We start from the raw sequence: 18,816 nt of genomic DNA, 5'->3' as shown, positions 1-18,816 counted from the left end.
AACGCTGGTACAGGGAGAAAAGCAGGAAGTGACGCGCTCTATTTGTATAGCAGTTTCTCATAGATTTCTCCCCTGGCTCTTGTCCCTGTATTTGTCATTAGGCAACAGAAGTTGGAGAGGGTGATGGATGAAGAGGGGCTACCTGATGAGGAGGTGAGTACTACGATGGGCCTTTTTGACATCCGCCATTTTGTGTCTAAAAGGCAGGGTAAACACAGGTGCAAGCAAATCATTAATTCGGGCCCCAGCACTGGAACACCTAAATGGTTTGGAAGTTGAAGAAAACCCTAAATATGTTTTGGTTGCACCTGTGTTACTTCCTGCCTTTTAGGCACAAAATGGCTGCTGTGAAAACGGCCAATCAAGACCCATTATACACACACGCACACACACACCGAATCCACTCTGTTTTTGCAGAAGCGAATGCGACGCTTTCAGCATGCACGCAAAGAGACCGAGTTCCTTCGACTGAAGCGAACTCGACTGGGGTTGGATGATTTTGAGTCCCTCAAGGTGATTGGCCGAGGAGCTTTTGGAGAGGTGAGCGAACTTTCTTTGTTCTTTTCCCCCGATTTTCTCTCAAATGTTGTCATTGCCAATTCCCATCGTGGACCAGGGAGGCTGTAGAGTACCACCTGCCTCCTCCGATAACCTGTGGAGTTGCCAGCCGCTTCTTTTCACCTGACAGTTTTTCTAGGATAGCGTACCGTGCACAGAGGTTCACGCTATTTCCTCCGCATCTTACTTAGATTAGTTGTTGTTGAGTCTGTGGCAACACACAAAGTCGCCCAAGTTCCTCCTCTGACTTGCAGGTGCGTCTGGTGCAGAAGAAGGACACAGGCCACGTCTACGCAATGAAGATCCTACGCAAGGCCGACATGCTGGAGAAAGAGCAGGTGTGTGTCTTCACTTTCTCAAGTCCACTCATCAGCTGCCTCCTCCTCTGCTAAACTGTTGTCATCAGCTGCCTCCTCCTCTGCTAAACTGTTCATGTGCATTTAGCTGCCAGGTCACTGCAATACAAAATATATTTTTTAAAGGGCAACAATAAACATGTCCTCCCTCATGAATGATGCAGTGCCTCGTTTAGGCCAATCAGGACAAAGCAGGATGTGTCCTCTTGGTTGTTTGCTGTGTGGTACTGTACACCAACAACTGTAGTATGCAGTGGTAAGACTGTGGCGGTCAACGTTCTCTACTACTGGAATAAACCGGGTTTACCGCCTCAGTTTGACCAGTTGCACTATTTTGTCACCACTGCTCGTCTCTGATCCAGCCACACGCTGTCGCGGATATTAGCAAAGCTATTTACTATTGCTACAAACTTAGCACCTCTGATCACACTTACCAAGGAGCAAGAACAAAGCAAACAAACATACAGTAAGCCTCAGCCTGCTGCCTGTCACGCCGTGTCACAGTGTTGTCTGTGTGTACACAGAGGACAGGGATCTGGCTTTTCCTGTTTGTCATTTGTCTGAGCATGCTCTATGTGTCTGTGATCAAACCAAATATCTGGGCCACTTCATCACTGACCATATGGGTGATGATGATGATATGTACAGACAGCGACGTGTGTTATACATTCAGGCTTAACATGTTGGTCAGGAAATTCCACTCCTGTTCTGATGATGTTAAGATCACACTCTTTAGGGCTTACTGTACCCCTATCTATACTGCCCCCTTGTGGGTAAAGTTTAAGAAGGCGAGCATCCATAAACTTCAGGTTGCCTATAATGACTGCATGCGCATCTTGCTGAAAAAGCCCAGGTGGAGCAGTGCTAGTGAGCTGTTCTGTAAGGCGGGGGTGGCCACTTTCCAGGCACTCCTGAGAAATCTGAGGTACAGGTTCATCTCTCGATTGAACGTGTCTCAGAATGTCATTATTAAGTTGCTCACTGATCCTGGGCTAAGCACTGTGAGATACCAGTCACATTATGATCCTGGGCTAAGAAGCACTGTGAGATACCAGTCACATTATGATCCTGGGCTAAGAAGCACTGTGAGATACCAGTCACATTATGATCCTGGGCTAAGCACTGTGAGATATCAGTCACATATGTGGAAATTGTGGTATGATTCTCTTTTATAATGTTTTTGTTCTTTTATTGTGCTCTTACTTGCTTTGTGTCCTTTGTAATTGTATAGAGACTGTCTGGGAACGCCCACAAAATGTTAAACGGCTGGCGCGCGAGTGGGGTAAAACCACCCATATATCTCATGGGCTGACTCACCAAAAGACAGTGCTGCAGCTCTAAACTACAGGTTTGGGGGTTCTAGAGCAGAACACAAGACGTCTGCTCAGATGTGCGTTTAATGCGGTGGTTAAATCCCCGATCGTGTCTGCCTGGGCTGGGCTATCAGCTAAATTCTAACTTTGCTGAATGGATAGAACGGGGGTTTTTACCCCACCCTGACCACGCCCCCAGCCAGGCTGAGCCAGCTAAACCAGCGTCTATGACGAGACGTGGCCTCAACCTATACAGTATGTGACATCTATGGACTAAGTGTCTGTCAATAAAGGTTTGATTGATTGATTGATTGATTGATTGATTGATTGTACTGTCCAGGTGGGTCATATCCGTGCTGTCACGGTGTTGTCTGTGTGTCCAGGTGGGTCATATCCGTGCTGTCACGGTGTTGTCTGTGTGTCCAGGTGGGTCATATCCGTGCTGTCACGGTGTTGTCTGTGTGTCCAGGTGGGTCATGACTCATTTCTGTGCTGTCACGGTGTTGTCTGTGTGTCCAGGTGGGTCATATCCGTGCTGTCACTGTGTTGTCTGTGTGTCCAGGTGGGTCATATCCGTGCTGTCACTGTGTTGTCTGTGTGTCCAGGTGGGTCATATCCGTGCTGTCACTGTGTTGTCTGTGTGTCCAGGTGGGTCATATCCGTGCTGTCACGGTGTTGTCTGTGTGTCCAGGTGGGTCATATCCGTGCTGTCACGGTGTTGTCTGTGTGTCCAGGTGGGTCATATCCGTGCTGTCACGGTGTTGTCTGTGTGTCCAGGTGGGTCATATCCGTGCTGTCACGGTGTTGTCTGTGTGTCCAGGTGGGTCATATCTGTGCTGTCACGGTGTTGTCTGTGTGTCCAGGTGGGTCATATCCGTGCTGTCACGGTGTTGTCTGTGTGTCCAGGTGGGGTCATATCCGTGTTGTCACGGTGTTGTCTGTGTGTCTAGGTGGGGTCATATCCGTGCTGTCACGGTGTTATCTGTGTGTCCAGGTGGGGTCATATCCGTGCTGTCACTGTGTTGTCTGTGTGTCCAGGTGGGGTCATATCCGTGCTGTCACGGTGTTGTCTGTGTGTCCAGGTGGGGTCATATCCGTGCTGTCACGGTGTTGTCTGTGTGTCCAGGTGGGTCATATCCGTGCGGAGAGAGACATCTTGGTCCAGGCTGACACGCTGTGGGTGGTCAAGATGTTCTACAGCTTCCAGGACAAGATGAACCTCTACCTACTCATGGAGTTTCTACCTGGAGGTACAACAAACAAGTGTGTGTGTGTGTGTGTGTGTGTGTGTGTGTGTGTGTGTGTGTGTGTGTGTGTGTGTGTGTGTGTGTGTGTGTGTGTGTGTGTGTGTGTGTGTGTAAATGAAAAATATAATAAAAAAATCTTTCATTATAAAAAATACTCCTTAGTGCTGTAAAAACAAATTACTTTTAATAATAATGGTACTCTTTTTTTGACATTTTCAAGCAAACTTATCGTGTTGGTTAAAAGTTAGTCTCGCTGGCCAGCCTCCTCTCCCTTCTGTGAGAGGAGTCTGGCGGCGCTGGTCACCATTATGGAATTGCGATGGGCGGCGCTTAGCGGCAGTGCCCTTGGAAAATAGTTTCCAACAATCCAACTTGCCATTTTCAGCATGTAGCAACGAGCTAGCGTGTAAGTTTCTGCCGTTAGCTTGCTAGCTAGTTAGCGTTGTTGTTTTCACTGCGGCGGCAGGGGACTATTTACAGCGACACACAGGGAGGAGGGAGCGGAAGCCGCTCTGATTGACATGGTCGGAGCCAATGACAGAGCTTCTTAAGCGGGGAGCGGAAGTCCGAAATCGACGCTTCCAATTGGAGAGCAGCTGTAGAGCAGGGGAAGCCGGGCTTATACCAGCAGCCTGTTTCCTTGCCGCCAGACTCCTCTCACGGAAGTGAGGGGAGGCTGGCCAGCGAGACTAGTTAAAAGTGTGAAAACCCTCGAATACCCTATACCAGGGCTTCCCAAACTCAAGGATGGCCCACTTTGAAATCTGAAAATCTTCGGGGGCCCACCCAACCCTTTAATCACAACTCTGATCAACACACAAGACTAAGATGATGTATTTCCCTGTATGTTTTTTATATAATATTTTTTTTATTTCATTAACAGAGCATGTGAACTGGGGCATAAGGAAAATTAATAATCCATCCACATACAAAAACATTTCGGCAAAATACCCAAAAGCAGATTGCCAACATTTTCTCCCCCCCTAGACTCAGCCCTCAGTCTTAATCCGTTTCACTCCTGTAAGACTGAGAATATTACTATTTATATCTTTGCATAACGTTAGGTGGCGCTGTTGGAAGCCTTGCATCGGAGAACCAATCATGAGTGTTGTGGGCGGGCCTGCTTTCTGGGGGCAGTTCTCATGCAGAACCGATGTCTCGCAAAACATTGCCGCGTTTGCGGAGAAACATATTAATCACGTAGAAACAAACATAACCTGTTAACAGGACGTGTTTCATCCGGCCCCGGCGGCTAGAGGTCTTTTCCCCAGCGATAAGCCAGACTCCCGAGGCTAACGTTACAGAGCCTGCTGATGACTCACAGTAGCAAGCGGACCACTTCCGGGTAGGAAATATTATTGTAAAATAAACAACAGCTATAAATTTTGTTTGGAGCATATCAGCTTCATGCTCTGTGTTAGGACTATGATAAATGGCATTGCCGCTACCAAATAAAATTCTAATAATAAATGTAGGCGTGTCTGCTGCCGGCCGTTCTCGCCGGGCTCGGACAGACAGTTTATGACAGTGAAATTCCCAGACGTTTGGTGGCGCAGCTCACCAAACGTCTGGGAGCCGAGACTACTCCCCCCCTTACTCATCAGAAGTATTTGCATGCCTAACACATTTGTTGAGACAAAATGTGATGATCAACAACAGAATAAATCAATCCACAAGCTATTAATGCCAGGCTGGGAAAAATGCTACCTTATCTGTAAAGGGGAGACTCGTGGTACCTAATCAATTTTCATTCAGATAAATTGAGCGGAGAGGTCAAGGGACCCCTTTGAAATAGATTTCCCTCGCCAAAATCTAACCTATGTTTGGAGCGTTATTTAGCCGCCTTCCTGACAAGCTAGCATTATTATGGTACCAATGGATGCCTTAAAGTAGGTCTTCTAGTTTCTTCTGATATCAGGATCTCCACTGTAGCTTTAAAACCCTGCTACAGACATTTGATTGCCCGTGAAAATCGGGAGTGTTGGCAGGTTTTCATTATCGATTAATCTGTTGATTATTTTCTTGACTAATGCATTAGTCGTTTGGTCTATAAAATGCCACAAAATGGTGACAAATTTAACTTTTTCCCCAAAGCCCAAGATGACATCCTTAAATGTCTTCTTTTTCCTTTTTGTCCACAAACCCAAAAGATAGTTTCAGGATTGGTTATAAGGTCTGATAGCGCTCATTGCAGGTTTAAGCTAAAAATGTCAATTTTGCCAAGCTGCTACAGTATAGCAGGTCAGTCTGAGTGTGGTGCCCCCTGTAGGTGACATGATGACACTGCTGATGAAAAAGGACACATTGTCAGAGGAGGAGACCCAGTTCTACGTAGCGGAGACAGTCCTGGCCATCGACTCCATCCACCAGATGGGCTTCATCCACAGAGACATCAAGCCTGACAACATCCTGCTTGACTCCAAGGTTAGTGACAACATCCTGTGACAACATCCTGCTTGACTCCAAGGTTAGTGACAACATCCTGCCTGACTCCAAGTTTAGTGACAACATCCTGCCTGACTCCAAGGTTAGTGACAACATCCTGCTTGACTCCAAGGTTAGTGACAACATCCTGCTTGACTCAAGGTTAGTGACAACATCCTGCTTGACTCCAAGGTTAGTGACAACATCCTGCTTGACTCCAAGGTTAGTGACAACATCCTGCTTGACTCCAAGGTTAGTGACAACATCCTGCTTGACTCCAAGGTTAGTGACAACATCCTGCTTGACTCCAAGGTTAGTGACAACATCCTGCCTGACTCCAAGGTTAGTGACAACATCCTGCCTGACTCCAAGGTTAGTGACAACATCCTGCCTGACTCCAAGGTTAGTGACAACATCCTGCTTGACTCCAAGGTTAGTGACAACATCCTGCTTGACTCCAAGGTTAGTGACAACATCCTGCTTGACTCCAAGGTTAGTGACAACACCCTGCTTGTCTCCAAGGTTAGTGACAACACCCTGCTTGACTCCAAGGTTAGTGACAACATCCTGCTTGACTTCAAGGTTAGTGACAACATCCTGCTTGACTCCAAGGTTAGTGACAACATCCTGCCTGACTCCAAGGTTAGTGACAACATCCTGCCTGACTCCAAGGTTAGTGACAACATCCTGCCTGACTCCAAGGTTAGTGACAACATCCTGCCTGACTCCAAGGTTAGTGACAACATCCTGCCTGACTCCAAGGTTAGTGACAACATCCTGCCTGACTCCAAGGTTAGTGACAACATCCTGCTTGACTCCAAGGTTAGTGACAACATCCTGCCTGACTCCAAGGTTAGTGACAACATCCTGCTTGACTCCAAGGTTAGTGACAACATCCTGCCTGACTCCAAGGTTAGTGACAACATCCTGCTTGACTCCAAGGTTAGTGACAACATCCTGCCTGACTCCAAGGTTAGTGACAACATCCTGCTTGACTCCAAGGTTAGTGACAACATCCTGCTTGACTCCAAGGTTAGTGACAACATCCTGCTTGACTCCAAGGTTAGTGACAACATCCTGCTTGACTCCAAGGTTAGTGACAACATCCTGCCTGACTCCAAGGTTAGTGACAACATCCTGCCTGACTCCAAGGTTAGTGACAACATCCTGCCTGACTCCAAGGTTAGTGACAACATCCTGCCTGACTCCAAGGTTAGTGACAACATCCTGCCTGACTCCAAGGTTAGTGACAACATCCTGCCTGACTCCAAGGTTAGGAAAGTTATGCAAACACACGTGTAACCGAAGTGAATCGGCGCCGATTCCTCGTGAGTCCCGAGTGGTAGCGAGTAGGTTGGTTAAACTCACTCCCCCAGTATAAAGGCATGTTAATCAGCTCCGCCAGCAGTGGTTCGCGTGTCCGTCCCGTAAGCCGAAGGTCGGCAGTTCAAATCCACCCCTGGGCAAGCCCTTAACATGGGTTGCTGCAAGTACCACCAACACAACGCCGTTACATTGGTGCCGTGACCCGGATGCCCAGTGGGTGTGGAGTGAGTTTAAGGGGGTGAGTGTAACCGAAGTGAATCGGCGCAGATTCCTCGTGAGTCCCGAGTGGTAGCGACTAGTAGGTTGGTTAAACTCACTCCCCCGGTATAAAGGCACGTTAATCAGCTCCACCAAGGGAGCTAGCTCTCTTGGTGTAGTGGTTAGCGTGTCCGTCCCGTAAGCCTAAGGTCGGCAGTTCGAATCCTGCAAGTACCACCAACACAATGCCGTTACACACGCACACGCTCACTGAGTCTGTAAGTTGATTTTTACTTTTTTACTAATCGGTTCTTTTTGGAGGCAAAGGATCAGCGTTGTTGTCGTGCCTAATATACAGTAAACATAATAATAATAATAATAATAATGCATTTAATTTATAGAGCGCTTTTCTAAAAACTCAAAGACGCTTTACAGTACATGGGTTAAAATATCAAAGAGAACAACACATTAAAAACAAGAATTACATAGCATAAATATTGCGACAAATAATCAAACATTAAAAGCAGTTTTGAATAGGTGGGTTTTTTCACTATGGATGTGAACTGGGGCAGGTCGGTGCAGTCACAGATGTGTTTTGGGAGTGAGTTCCAGAGGGAGGGGGCAGCTATTGACAAGGCTCTGTCACCCCAGGTCCGGAGCTTGGTCCCAGGTGGTGGGGATAGGAGGTTAGCATCAGAGGAACTGAGGCATGGAGGAATGAAGGAGTGTGATGGTGAAGCAGCTCGGTGAGGTAGGAGGGGGGGCCTGGTTGTGGAGGGCTTTATGAGTGAGGAGAAGGAGTGTGAACTGGATTGGTTGTGGGACAGGGAGCCAGTGGAGGTTCTGAAGGATGGGGGCGATGTGAACATAGACAAGGATATCATAAAATAATAATTGGTCAATTGGTCAATTTGGGTGCCTTCGGAAATAGCCACTCAGCGCACACTGGACCATTTGTAAATCGAAGAGCAAAAATGAGATGAGCTGAGATGAGCTGTTGATGAGCCACTCACTCTAACTGGGTCTAACTGTGGTATATTGACTGTGAGCCAATCAGATTGCTCGATTTGAGACAGCCGTTTTATAATAAGAATATACCAGTTAAGCCAATGTGGCACTTTCCACAAACATGTCTTTTTGTCCACACCAACGTGTGTGTGTGTGTGTGTGTGTGTGTGTGTGTGTGTGTGTGTGTGTGTGTGTGTGTGTGTGTGTGTGTGTGTGTGTGTGTGTGTGTGTGTGTGTGTGTGTGTGTGTGTGTGTGTGTGTGTGCTGTGTTTTCAGGGCCATGTGAAGCTGTCAGACTTCGGGCTCTGCACAGGCCTAAAAAAGGCCCACAGGACGGAGTTCTACAGGAACCTGAACCACAGCATGTCCAGTGACTTCAGTGAGTGCTGCAGCCTGGCCTCTCCAGCCTCAATAAGGAGACTAGAACACTGTTGTGCTTCAAGCAAACACAAAGCATTTACTGTGGAGCTGCTCGAGCTTTGGACCTCGACGTTGTGTGTGCTTGACAATGCCTGCATGTAATGAGTCGATGCATATCTCTGGACATATTTCTGTATGTTTGCTAGTTCCACCTGTAAATATGCAGGCTGCTGATAATGGGAACAGCCATAAATGCATATTGTCACATTTCCTGTGATATGGTTCCTCCATCTGGAGGTTTTGAAAAGGTGAAGAGCTAGTTATGTCAAAAAAAAGAGTATTGAAGCCAAGAGACAAAGTTCTGGTGCCTACTTTTTTTTTACAACAGCGCTGCCGCCATTTTGGCCTGGAAACAACAACAACAACAACAACAACAACAACAACAACAACAATGCTATTATTACTTGATGAATAGCTCTGACAACTGTTTTATAAAAGCACTATCACACTGGAGGTCGTGCTGTTGTTGTGTGCTGTGATTCGCTCGTAGGCACCAGGATGCTGAATCACGGCCGTGCTGATATACAGCGCAACAGCACTCCCTCGTCTGAGATTGCTTCAATATCTACTAATTCTCCCCATGCTATTTATATTTGGAAATTGAATATTTGATAAGATGAACACATCTGCATATATGTCTATATGTAGTCTACAGTATAGACTCGTTTAATATGAATATGCACATTTGCATTGCACATAATATGTATATCAGCTGTAAAACTCACCGGTTTTCTTCACATCCCCATATTAGTTCTCATCTTATATAATGCATACATCTTGAATTTTGGAGGAATTTTAAATATTTTTTGTATATTTTCATATTGTACATAATCATTTCTCAATTATGTCCAATTGTGCATACCATCATACTTGAGTTAATTTCTTTTATACCATTTATAATGTTGAAATTGGTGGTTGTTATGCTTACACAACATTATTCTCTATTATTTGCTGCAGTTTCATCTAATATCTATTATCTGGCGACTTTTCTCACCTAGCCTCCCAGAACATGAACTCAAAGAGGAAAGCTGAGACGTGGAAGAGGAACAGGAGACAGTTGGTGAGTTGATCTGTGGCATTACGTGATTTAGAAGATGTCATCGTTTTGGAGCAACATTGATGGCGAGTACAGCCATTGCTTTGAGGATGAAAGAGAACCCAGCTTACAAGAAGCGAACTAAAACTAAAACTAGTGGCTGCTGTAGTTGGGTTTCCATCCAAAGGTATCGCAAATCTTGATCGATTCAGATTCAGAAAGTCGGCAAAAGAAAATGCGAAATAATGCACGTTTCCATCTGCTGCTATTATGCGAATTATAGAGCTGTCAATCACCTGGTGTTTGAGGCTGTCTGAGCTGCTGATCAGCTGCTAGACCCGATATACAGCTCTGTTAAACACATCTAACGTTATTAATTTAAAGTTTCTTGATGATCTACAAGTAGACAAAGGTACCATAACGCCATTTCAATAATGAGAGACTAGTAGAAAGTATAACAAGCTTTAATGATACAACATTAATTTTGGCGTATGACTCCATGATATGATGACGCTCTCCTGAGATGATGAGAGGGCGTCGTCAGTGAAGAATAGGATAGGAAATCCCCCATAGGGAATTCTTCAATCAGGAGTCATGACGATGGTGGTGGTCAGGGGAGGAGGTGGGGCGAAAACAATTGCTTCAGCGATGATGATCAGCAACTGAGAATGACACATACACAGCACATAGCAAACAGAGTAAACATGGACCCTGATATACTACGCTGATTAGGTGATTGGGATCAGCTGGAGAGGAATACCTTGGGCTGATTGGTTATTGCCACATGTGTGGTAAACTGTGAATGGGTGAGGAGACAGCATCAGAGAAAGGGGGCGAGCCTAACAATGAATGGGTTATACATCCTCAAAGAAAGGGGGCGTGCACTGTGATATGACGAGACTGGGCGTTGGCTGTTAAGTAGTCTTCATTATTGAAAATAGTCCAAGACTTCATTTCTGGATTACCAGGTGCAACTCAGCAAGCATAACGTTATAATCCACGGAGCAGATAGTAAGTGAATACAATTTCATTCAATTCTAGAAGTGAGTCACCTTAAAGTTAATATCCCAGTCTTCTTCTGTTTACCACGGCAGGAATTGTGCTGCGTATTTACCATTATTTGCCATGTGTAGGTCTATTGTGGAGGCTACACGGCATGTCATGTTTTGCAGTGATCAAGGCAAACTGTGTTGTTTTTGAATGGAGAGACGGAATATCACTTCATCTGTTTCCACTGCACATATCGCATTTTCCTTTTATCGATACACCTGACTTTTTCACCTCCCTCAAGCGTGAAAACCTTTTTGCGATAATTATTTGGAGGCTTTTGCGAATTTTGCAGCATTTACACTCAGTTTCTTTATGCGCAAATTGAAATTTTGCATAGAAACAGGTGGATGGAAACCCGACTTGTTTTGTAGAAAGAATTGACTCAGTGGTGCGTTCATGAAGCCATGTTGTGTTTGTTCTGAGACTGCATACCAGTAATATTGTACTGTTCTTTAGCCGTTTTGTGTTCAATTCTTGACTTTGTCCTTCAGCCTCCATCATCAATGGGCTGTTTATGTCCACATGACTGCTGCTTACTGGCTGTTGTTTGTTACACCATTCTCAGTCAACCCAATACATTGATATTCACTTTACATGTGGCAAATTTGATCAAAAATAGTTGGTGGGGGGGGATCCCTATAGTTACATGAGGATGATGATGAGGATGATGATGATGATGATGGTGATGGTGATGATGATGATGGTGATGATGGTGGTGGTGAAATGTCTCATTAGAATCAGTTCAGTTTAAGGGCTTGGCTTCGCATAGAGTAGACCCATAGATTTGCCCTTTATAATGTTACATCATGAGTTGAGATCGCTAACTAGCAAGACAAATGGTCGAGGACTGGTCGGCTTTGAAAGCCTGCAATCAACCTCATAAATTTTGACCTCTTGTTCGTGAGACGGTGGGTGAGTTGGTGAGTTGGTAGCACAGAAGTCTGATTGTAGGAAATGAATGTACTTTAGATGAGCCTGTGGGATTGTGTTATGTGTAATTCTTCTTCTTCCTCGAAGGCATTCTCCACAGTGGGAACTCCTGACTACATCGCTCCAGAAGTCTTCATGCAGACGGGATATAACAAACTCTGTGATTGGTGGAGCCTGGGGGTCATTATGTACGAGATGTTGATTGGTATGCCTTCTCCACAAATGTCACTTTATCACCAAACATACTTCTTCGTGTTTTACAAGTGATGTCTCAAAGTTGATCATGAACTCCAAGGCTACTAATCGGATGATTTTGTCTGTGTTAACAAGTAACTTAACACATTTGATTTTCAATTGATGTAATCATTATTAGTAACTATTTCAAACTTACATTTCACGAGTAAGTATTGCTCTAAAATGATGAGACTCACTGATGTTATTAAAAGCAGGCTGGCTGTGCGGTGGCGGCTTGCAGAACTTGGAAATATTCACATGACTTTGAACTGAAAAGGGTCAAACATTATTGTTGTGAGTACAGAGAAAAAGGGTCAAACAATATTGTTGAGTACAGAGAAAAGGGTCAAACATTATTGTTGAGTACGGGCTACCATATTTTTTGAGACCAGACAGGATCAGCTAAGGCTTCCTCTGTGATCTGACTAGTTTACTGGTGATTCAGGTAGGCTAAATGAAAGCTACCTTGATGTTTTCTTGTTACTTGGTGATGATTTCTATATATATATATACCGGTAGATATTATTTAGGACAAGTAATGAAGTAAAGTAACTAGTTAGTTTGCAAAGTAACTTTCCCCAACACTGCAAAAAAAAAAAGAAAAAGACGTTTTTGCAATTCGACACTGTTTGGTGTCATATTTGTTTAATAAATGAATGAGAATGGGAATCACTGTATTGCCACCATTTGCAAGATTTGCATTAGGAATTGGTCTTAGTGCAGCATAGGCAGAGTTTTGGATGACTGGATGTGCTTGTTGTCTCTTGATTCTGCTTGTGTGTCTGCTGATGTGTTCCAAGGTTACCCTCCATTCTGCTCCGAGACACCTCAGGAGACGTATAAGAAGGTGATGAACTGGAAGGAGACACTAGTGTTTCCCCCAGAGGTTCCCATCTCTGAGAGGGCAAAACTCCTCATCCTCAGGTCTGCAAACAGCTCAACCACACACATGCAATTACACAACTGAAAATATGAAAGCTTTGTTCAGACAGGCAGATCAAAGCTGATTTTTTCCCACTCACATACCGGTAACCAACATCAGTCTTGCTCTTAGCAGCATGGTGGCTACTAAAAGTACAAATGGCTATACCATTTTGACATAAAATTCCAGTCATTTAGTCCTTACATTTATACAGGTGATACAGCATTGAAGTGTGAAATCACATGTGTGTCTGTGCTGCTTTCTTAGGTTTTGCTGTGAGGCCGACCACAGGACCGGGGCTTCAGGAGTGGACGAGATCAAGAGCAATCTGTTCTTCGAAGGAGTGGATTATGACCACATCCGGTAAAGTCTGTGTTTTTCTAGCAGTGTGCTATTCTGCTAGAGAGTGCAGTGTTTGTGGCCTGTAGAGGGCAGTGTGTGTGGCCTGCACTCAGAGAGTGCAGTGTTTGTGTTTGGTCCTTCCGCTGGAGGACCGCCACTCGGTTCAAAATAACAGCAGCAAAATACACAAAGGAAAACATGTACATCAGAAAATCCTAATAGGAAGAAGAAACACTAAACTAAAGATCTAACTGACATTTTTATTGTCTTTTTATGTTTCCCCCCTCCGATGTAGAGAGAGACCTGCAGCAATCACCATAGAGATCAAAAGCATCGATGATACATCCAACTTCGATGAATTCCCTGAGTCAGACATCCTCGAACCAACTGGTGAGACAGAAACGAGTATCATAAATAAATAAAAAATCTAGATCTGTGTACAACGCTCTCTCCATTGTGCTTATCGTTCATTCTTTCTTCTCCCATCAAGATTCAAGATTAATTTAATAGCCATACTTGATTGATTGATTGATTGATTGATTGATTGCATTTATTGATCCCACAGTGGCGTAACTCACTCGTTACAGCAGCTCACACACATAGAAGATGACACATTAAAAAAAGCTCTAAAAATAGACACAAAAGTAAATCCAATAAACACACTAAAAACACACAAAAAGTTGTGACTACAGGTCGCACCGCAACGACTGGAAGAATTGCACAGAGTATTATATTGCACAATACAGATAGTGAGTAAACATGTTACAGATGAGGAATGTGTCTTTGTGCAGTATGCAGCGCAGCGATCACAGCAATAGCAAAATATGCAGCAGACAGAAAGACAATCTTGACAATTATAAATGATAAAGTGCAAAGTAACAGACCTTAAAAGTGACATCTAGTGGAGTCCATGTGAAATGTCCATGTAATAAGTAAGTCCATGTCAAATGTCCAGTAAGTCCTTTCTCCCATCCTCCCCAGCTCCCGTAGCAGCAGCCAGCAGCCATCCCGAGGCCGACTACAAGAACAAGGACTGGGTCTTCGTCAACTACACCTACAAGCGCTTCGAGGGCCTTACAGCCAGGGGAACTATCCCTGCCTATATGAAGGAAGGCAAGAGATGAACGCTGACCACTTAACGTTCCCTCTCACACTTTGTTTCCCCTTTCGTTTGCACCAAAACAAATATTCAGCATTAAGCATTCTGCCAGGGTGTGTATTTCATCTCCGTCGATGATATGCACTCTGAATGTGCAAAAAATGTTGGTAGATGCACAATGGAAATAATGCATGCACTCTGAATTAATCCTCCTATCAGTTATCTTTGATGCCTCTCACTGCTATATTTAATATAGCATATATATATGTTGGAGAATGGAGTATCGTTCAGTCTGATTAATATGACAAAAGGGTGACAAAAACTACAAGAAATGTCAACCTTCAGTCATTGAGGTCGAATGAAATGTAAAAAAGAAAAAGACTAAGATAACAAGAATCACTACTAGGGTTAGACCAATATTGTATCCAAAACATATGCACAGAAAATGATGATGTAAACCTTTATTTGAATCGTCCAATGTTGATACTCAACTGTCGTCCGTTTTGATTTTTATTGATATCAGATGTGCCTAAAGGGATAACAATGAAAATTCAGTCATTAAATACTGACTCCATGTCAGTCAAAGCTATGACAGCTTATTAGGGTCACTGAACAACACAAATCAAGTGAAACTGTTATTTAGGCAGTAGATATTTTTGGTTAAAATGACACCCTTGTTAGGGTAAATTCAGTTGTGTCTGTTTGAAACGGAGATAAATGCCCAACCAAATCAATGTGTTTGTGCAACACATTCCAGATCAGAGCAAAAATACAGGCTATTTGGACTCGAACTTGGCTCTCCTGTGTGGGAGGGCAAAACCTTACTTTCACTAATCACTATACAGACCAGTTACCCAGATGAGGGCTCAGACTATCAAGCTATAAAACACTATCTTTTTAGATTTTTTTTCCCCATAAATGTGTGATTTTAATCTCAGATCTCAGAGTTTTTTCTCACACATTTATGACGTTATAATCTCAGACTGAAGTTTTTTTCCTCGTAAATTTACGATTTTAATCTCAGATTTTTTTCTCCCCGAATATTTCCCCCCTCTCCTCCAGCTCATTTTCTTTCTTCTTTTCTTTTCTTTGTTTCAATGGCCGTAATACGCCGTCGTACGAAGCTTCATTGAAGTTTGTACAAAAATCTAACTGATCGAGTTCGGCCTGATTGTGGCCTTCAGTCTAATTGTGGCCTTCAGGTTGTGTCCTATGATCAATGCTGTTTCAGAGACTTGTCCTCCCTGAGCTGACACTTCTGCGGGGGGAAACACTGAATGCTTGAGTTTTAGATTAATTTTTTTTTAAAGATATGGAATATCAGCAGCTTCCATCCAAACGCAATATTGGTCAAACCCTAATCGCAACAATGCACGATGCACACCTTTAAAAAAAATCACCCTTCTCTTCTGCTCAATGGGCTGTATGTGTATAGAAATTACTCTACAGTCAATTTATTGAAAATGTCCAATCTTTTAGTCCCATCAGTCATCAAGTACATCTTTCTCTTCTAACATTTTTTATTCCGGGGCGCCCGGGCAGGCCCGGCACCAGGATGAAGTGACTGAGGGGGCAGTTAAAAATGGCGAGGGGGGCAAATCTTTTTTAGTAAAGCAGTAGTTATCATCCTGCCCTGCCTATTTCTGATCCCCCCCCCCCCCCCCCTCTGTGGGTGCCAGTATAGTAGCGTTTTGACTACTGTAGATGCGAACAATTCCCTACCTTATCTTGTCCATGTGTTTGTGCATCATGGCCAAAATATGAAATAGGAATATTGTCTCCTATGCTCAGTGCCTCGGACAGCGCCACGCGACCCTATGCAAATAGCCTAAATGTATCTGTCTCTGACATGCCAAACCAGCAGAAATATAAACCAGGAGAAGTGTCTCTTGCCTTCACTCAGTAGAGTTACAGCCTCGTAGTTTGGTTGTTTGGTTGTTGGGGGGGGGGGGTACCAGGCATCCCTACAGGCACAATTTGTCGTGTCTGCGGGCGGGAAGCTGGATTAAGAGTATGTGTCCAGGTCGCTGCACTAGCGCCTCCTCTGGTCAGTCGGAGTGGCTGTTCAGACGGGAGTGGAACTGGAGGGAATAGCGTGATCCTCCCACGCGCTACATCCTGCCGGTGAACCTTCCTCGCTGTCAGGTGAAAAGAAGCGGTTGCCGACTGCACATGCATCGGAGGAGGCATGTGAGAGTCTACACCAGGGGTGTCCAAACTTTTTGGAATGGGCGCCAGATTAGATCATGTGAAAATACTAGGGGGCCAGCTGCTTCTCGCATTGTACAGTATGGGTTATTAAAAAAAATCACATACTTTATACAATTGTACTCTAAGGATTTTGTTTACCATCTGATAACATTAGTTCTGCCTGTGTTGTTCCTACTTGGTGCTTGTCTACAAACTATATGCTAGTGCTGTCATCGTTAGGTGAATGGAAAAAATGCAAAGTGAACTTGCTTGATTAACCAATACTGTGTGGAGGGCCACATAGTATATTTTGAGAGACAAGCCGCGGGCCGTTTAAAATCAGTCCGCGGGATGCAATTGGACCCTGGGCCGGACTTTGGACATGCCTGGTCTACACCCCACCCCCACCCCCGCCCTTCCCCCCAGATCAGCAGAGGGGGAGGAGCGATGACCAGGACCGCTTAGACAGGGGATAATTGGTCATGGGTGGGGGGGGGGGGGTATTATTCAAGTCTCATTGCTGATGGAATTTTGATCTGGTTCTGTAAGTTGTAGTTAACCCATTGATACCTGATGCAGCATTTGCGTGTGTATCCCTTTAAGACGCGGTCTTAAAGGGATACACACACAAATGAGGGATATACACGCAAATGCTGCATCAGGTATCAATGGGTTAAGGTGTCTTTGATGTGTGTATTAATCCATTGCTGCTTATTTATTGCTGTGCCTTATCCAAGAAATTATAGGAGCTGTATTTTATGACATTTAATCAGTATGCTGGATGGAAAACTCTTCCCTTTTCTCCCACAGCTTCGGTGCTTGAAAATGCTGCATCATAATGTTTTTTACAGTGTTATTTTTCTTTGTACACGCTCTTTTGTTTTCTTTATAGTATCCTCTGTCTTAAAGAACCACTTTTTCAGATTCACACGAATCTTTGTATACATTTTGTCACTTCATTTCAGTTAACTTAACATTTTTTTTAATCTAGAAATCCAGGGTGATGGCACTTCTTTGCACTTGTTGAGATCTTTAGATGCGACAAAATGGAGTACATATTGATCTCTTTATTACAAGTATTTCCCTTTTTGTATGACTCAACTGTTCAGCAGAAACTCCAGCTAATAAAGCCAAAGAGCCTTTTTATACCTTCAGATGTACATCAGTTGTAAGTCAAAATCGTACTGATGTTTGGTTGAATGAGAGATGACTGAATGATGTTGGACCTTGCTTGTACTTTTCTGGTCTGTTTTACTTACTTCAGAATTTACAGTTTGCATGTTTAGGTTTTCCCATTGTTTGTTCCCTATACTTTATTATCTTGAACTGTGGGTGTGTATGTTACATTTATATTTGTGCATTTGCTTAATATTGAAAACTAAGGTACAAATGAGATGTATAACTTCTACATGTCATGGCAGACATTACTCATTGTTTATAGTGCTGTTTTCAACTGTTTCAAATATTGTATGTGTGGATTTTGAATTCGTTGGATTTCAGTGTATCCACCTCTCAGTAATACGATGGCATATATCAGAAGAACTGTAAATTAAGAACTTGCAATAAAGCTTTTATACTGAATGCTTCTATGTACAGTATGTCCTCTGTTTCCTTTATGAACCACTGCAGGTATATTGAGCCTGTCTGAGTTTATAATCCATTTGATTCTTTTTTAAGTTGGTCATTGGATTTTTTTTTTTTTTTTTTACAGTGTTAAGTTAGAACAGTAACTTGGACTGTTTGGACTGGATCTTCATCACCGGTGTCTTTGTTGTAACACGAGTGAAATGTTCTATGGTCTCTCTTGATTCTAAATATAGCTGAACCGGTTTGGTTTGACCAAGTAAAACGATTTTTTATAATCATTTTGCGAAATGTTTATGAGAAAATAAATGCCGGATAAAAATCCCTGGTACAGTGCTGAAGCAGGAAGTAGGCGGTCACTTTGCCTCTCTATGCACTGATCAGAGACACAATAAAGAGATATCATTTGGCCAATCATGTCTCAAGGCTAGCTGGCTCCTAGCCAACCAGGTGTTCAGAGTTTAGATGGGCACTGCGCCCCATGTGGGTAGTTGGTTGGCTGTGCTTGTGTAGTGTCCCTCAACTAGTGGCTCCTGTGCCTTTTGACAACACCGTTGTGTGTTCTGTGTGCCCCAGGCC

General features: G+C 43.9%; 1 protein-coding gene across 1 annotated transcript in view; it reads left to right on the top strand.

The window, feature by feature from the left end:
- Positions 1–18,234, top strand: part of stk38b (serine/threonine kinase 38b) — a 23,202-nt gene extending 4,968 nt beyond the window's left edge. The window contains exons 3-14 of the mRNA XM_083661663.1: positions 102–153; positions 418–540; positions 813–896; positions 3,354–3,477; positions 5,744–5,898; positions 8,707–8,809; positions 9,849–9,910; positions 11,954–12,071; positions 12,901–13,024; positions 13,290–13,385; positions 13,660–13,754; positions 14,346–18,234. Coding sequence (XP_083517789.1) covers positions 102–153; positions 418–540; positions 813–896; positions 3,354–3,477; positions 5,744–5,898; positions 8,707–8,809; positions 9,849–9,910; positions 11,954–12,071; positions 12,901–13,024; positions 13,290–13,385; positions 13,660–13,754; positions 14,346–14,488 — 1,279 coding nt within the window. The 3' untranslated portion in view covers positions 14,489–18,234. The remainder of the gene's footprint in view (positions 1–101; positions 154–417; positions 541–812; positions 897–3,353; positions 3,478–5,743; positions 5,899–8,706; positions 8,810–9,848; positions 9,911–11,953; positions 12,072–12,900; positions 13,025–13,289; positions 13,386–13,659; positions 13,755–14,345) is intronic.
- Positions 18,235–18,816: the final 582 nt, after the last annotated feature.

This window comes from Poromitra crassiceps (assembly GCF_964638095.1).
Source record: "Poromitra crassiceps genome assembly, chromosome: 27".
Classification (NCBI taxonomy): Eukaryota; Metazoa; Chordata; class Actinopteri; order Beryciformes; family Melamphaidae; genus Poromitra; species Poromitra crassiceps.
This window is presented reverse-complemented; position numbering and strand designations above follow the sequence as displayed.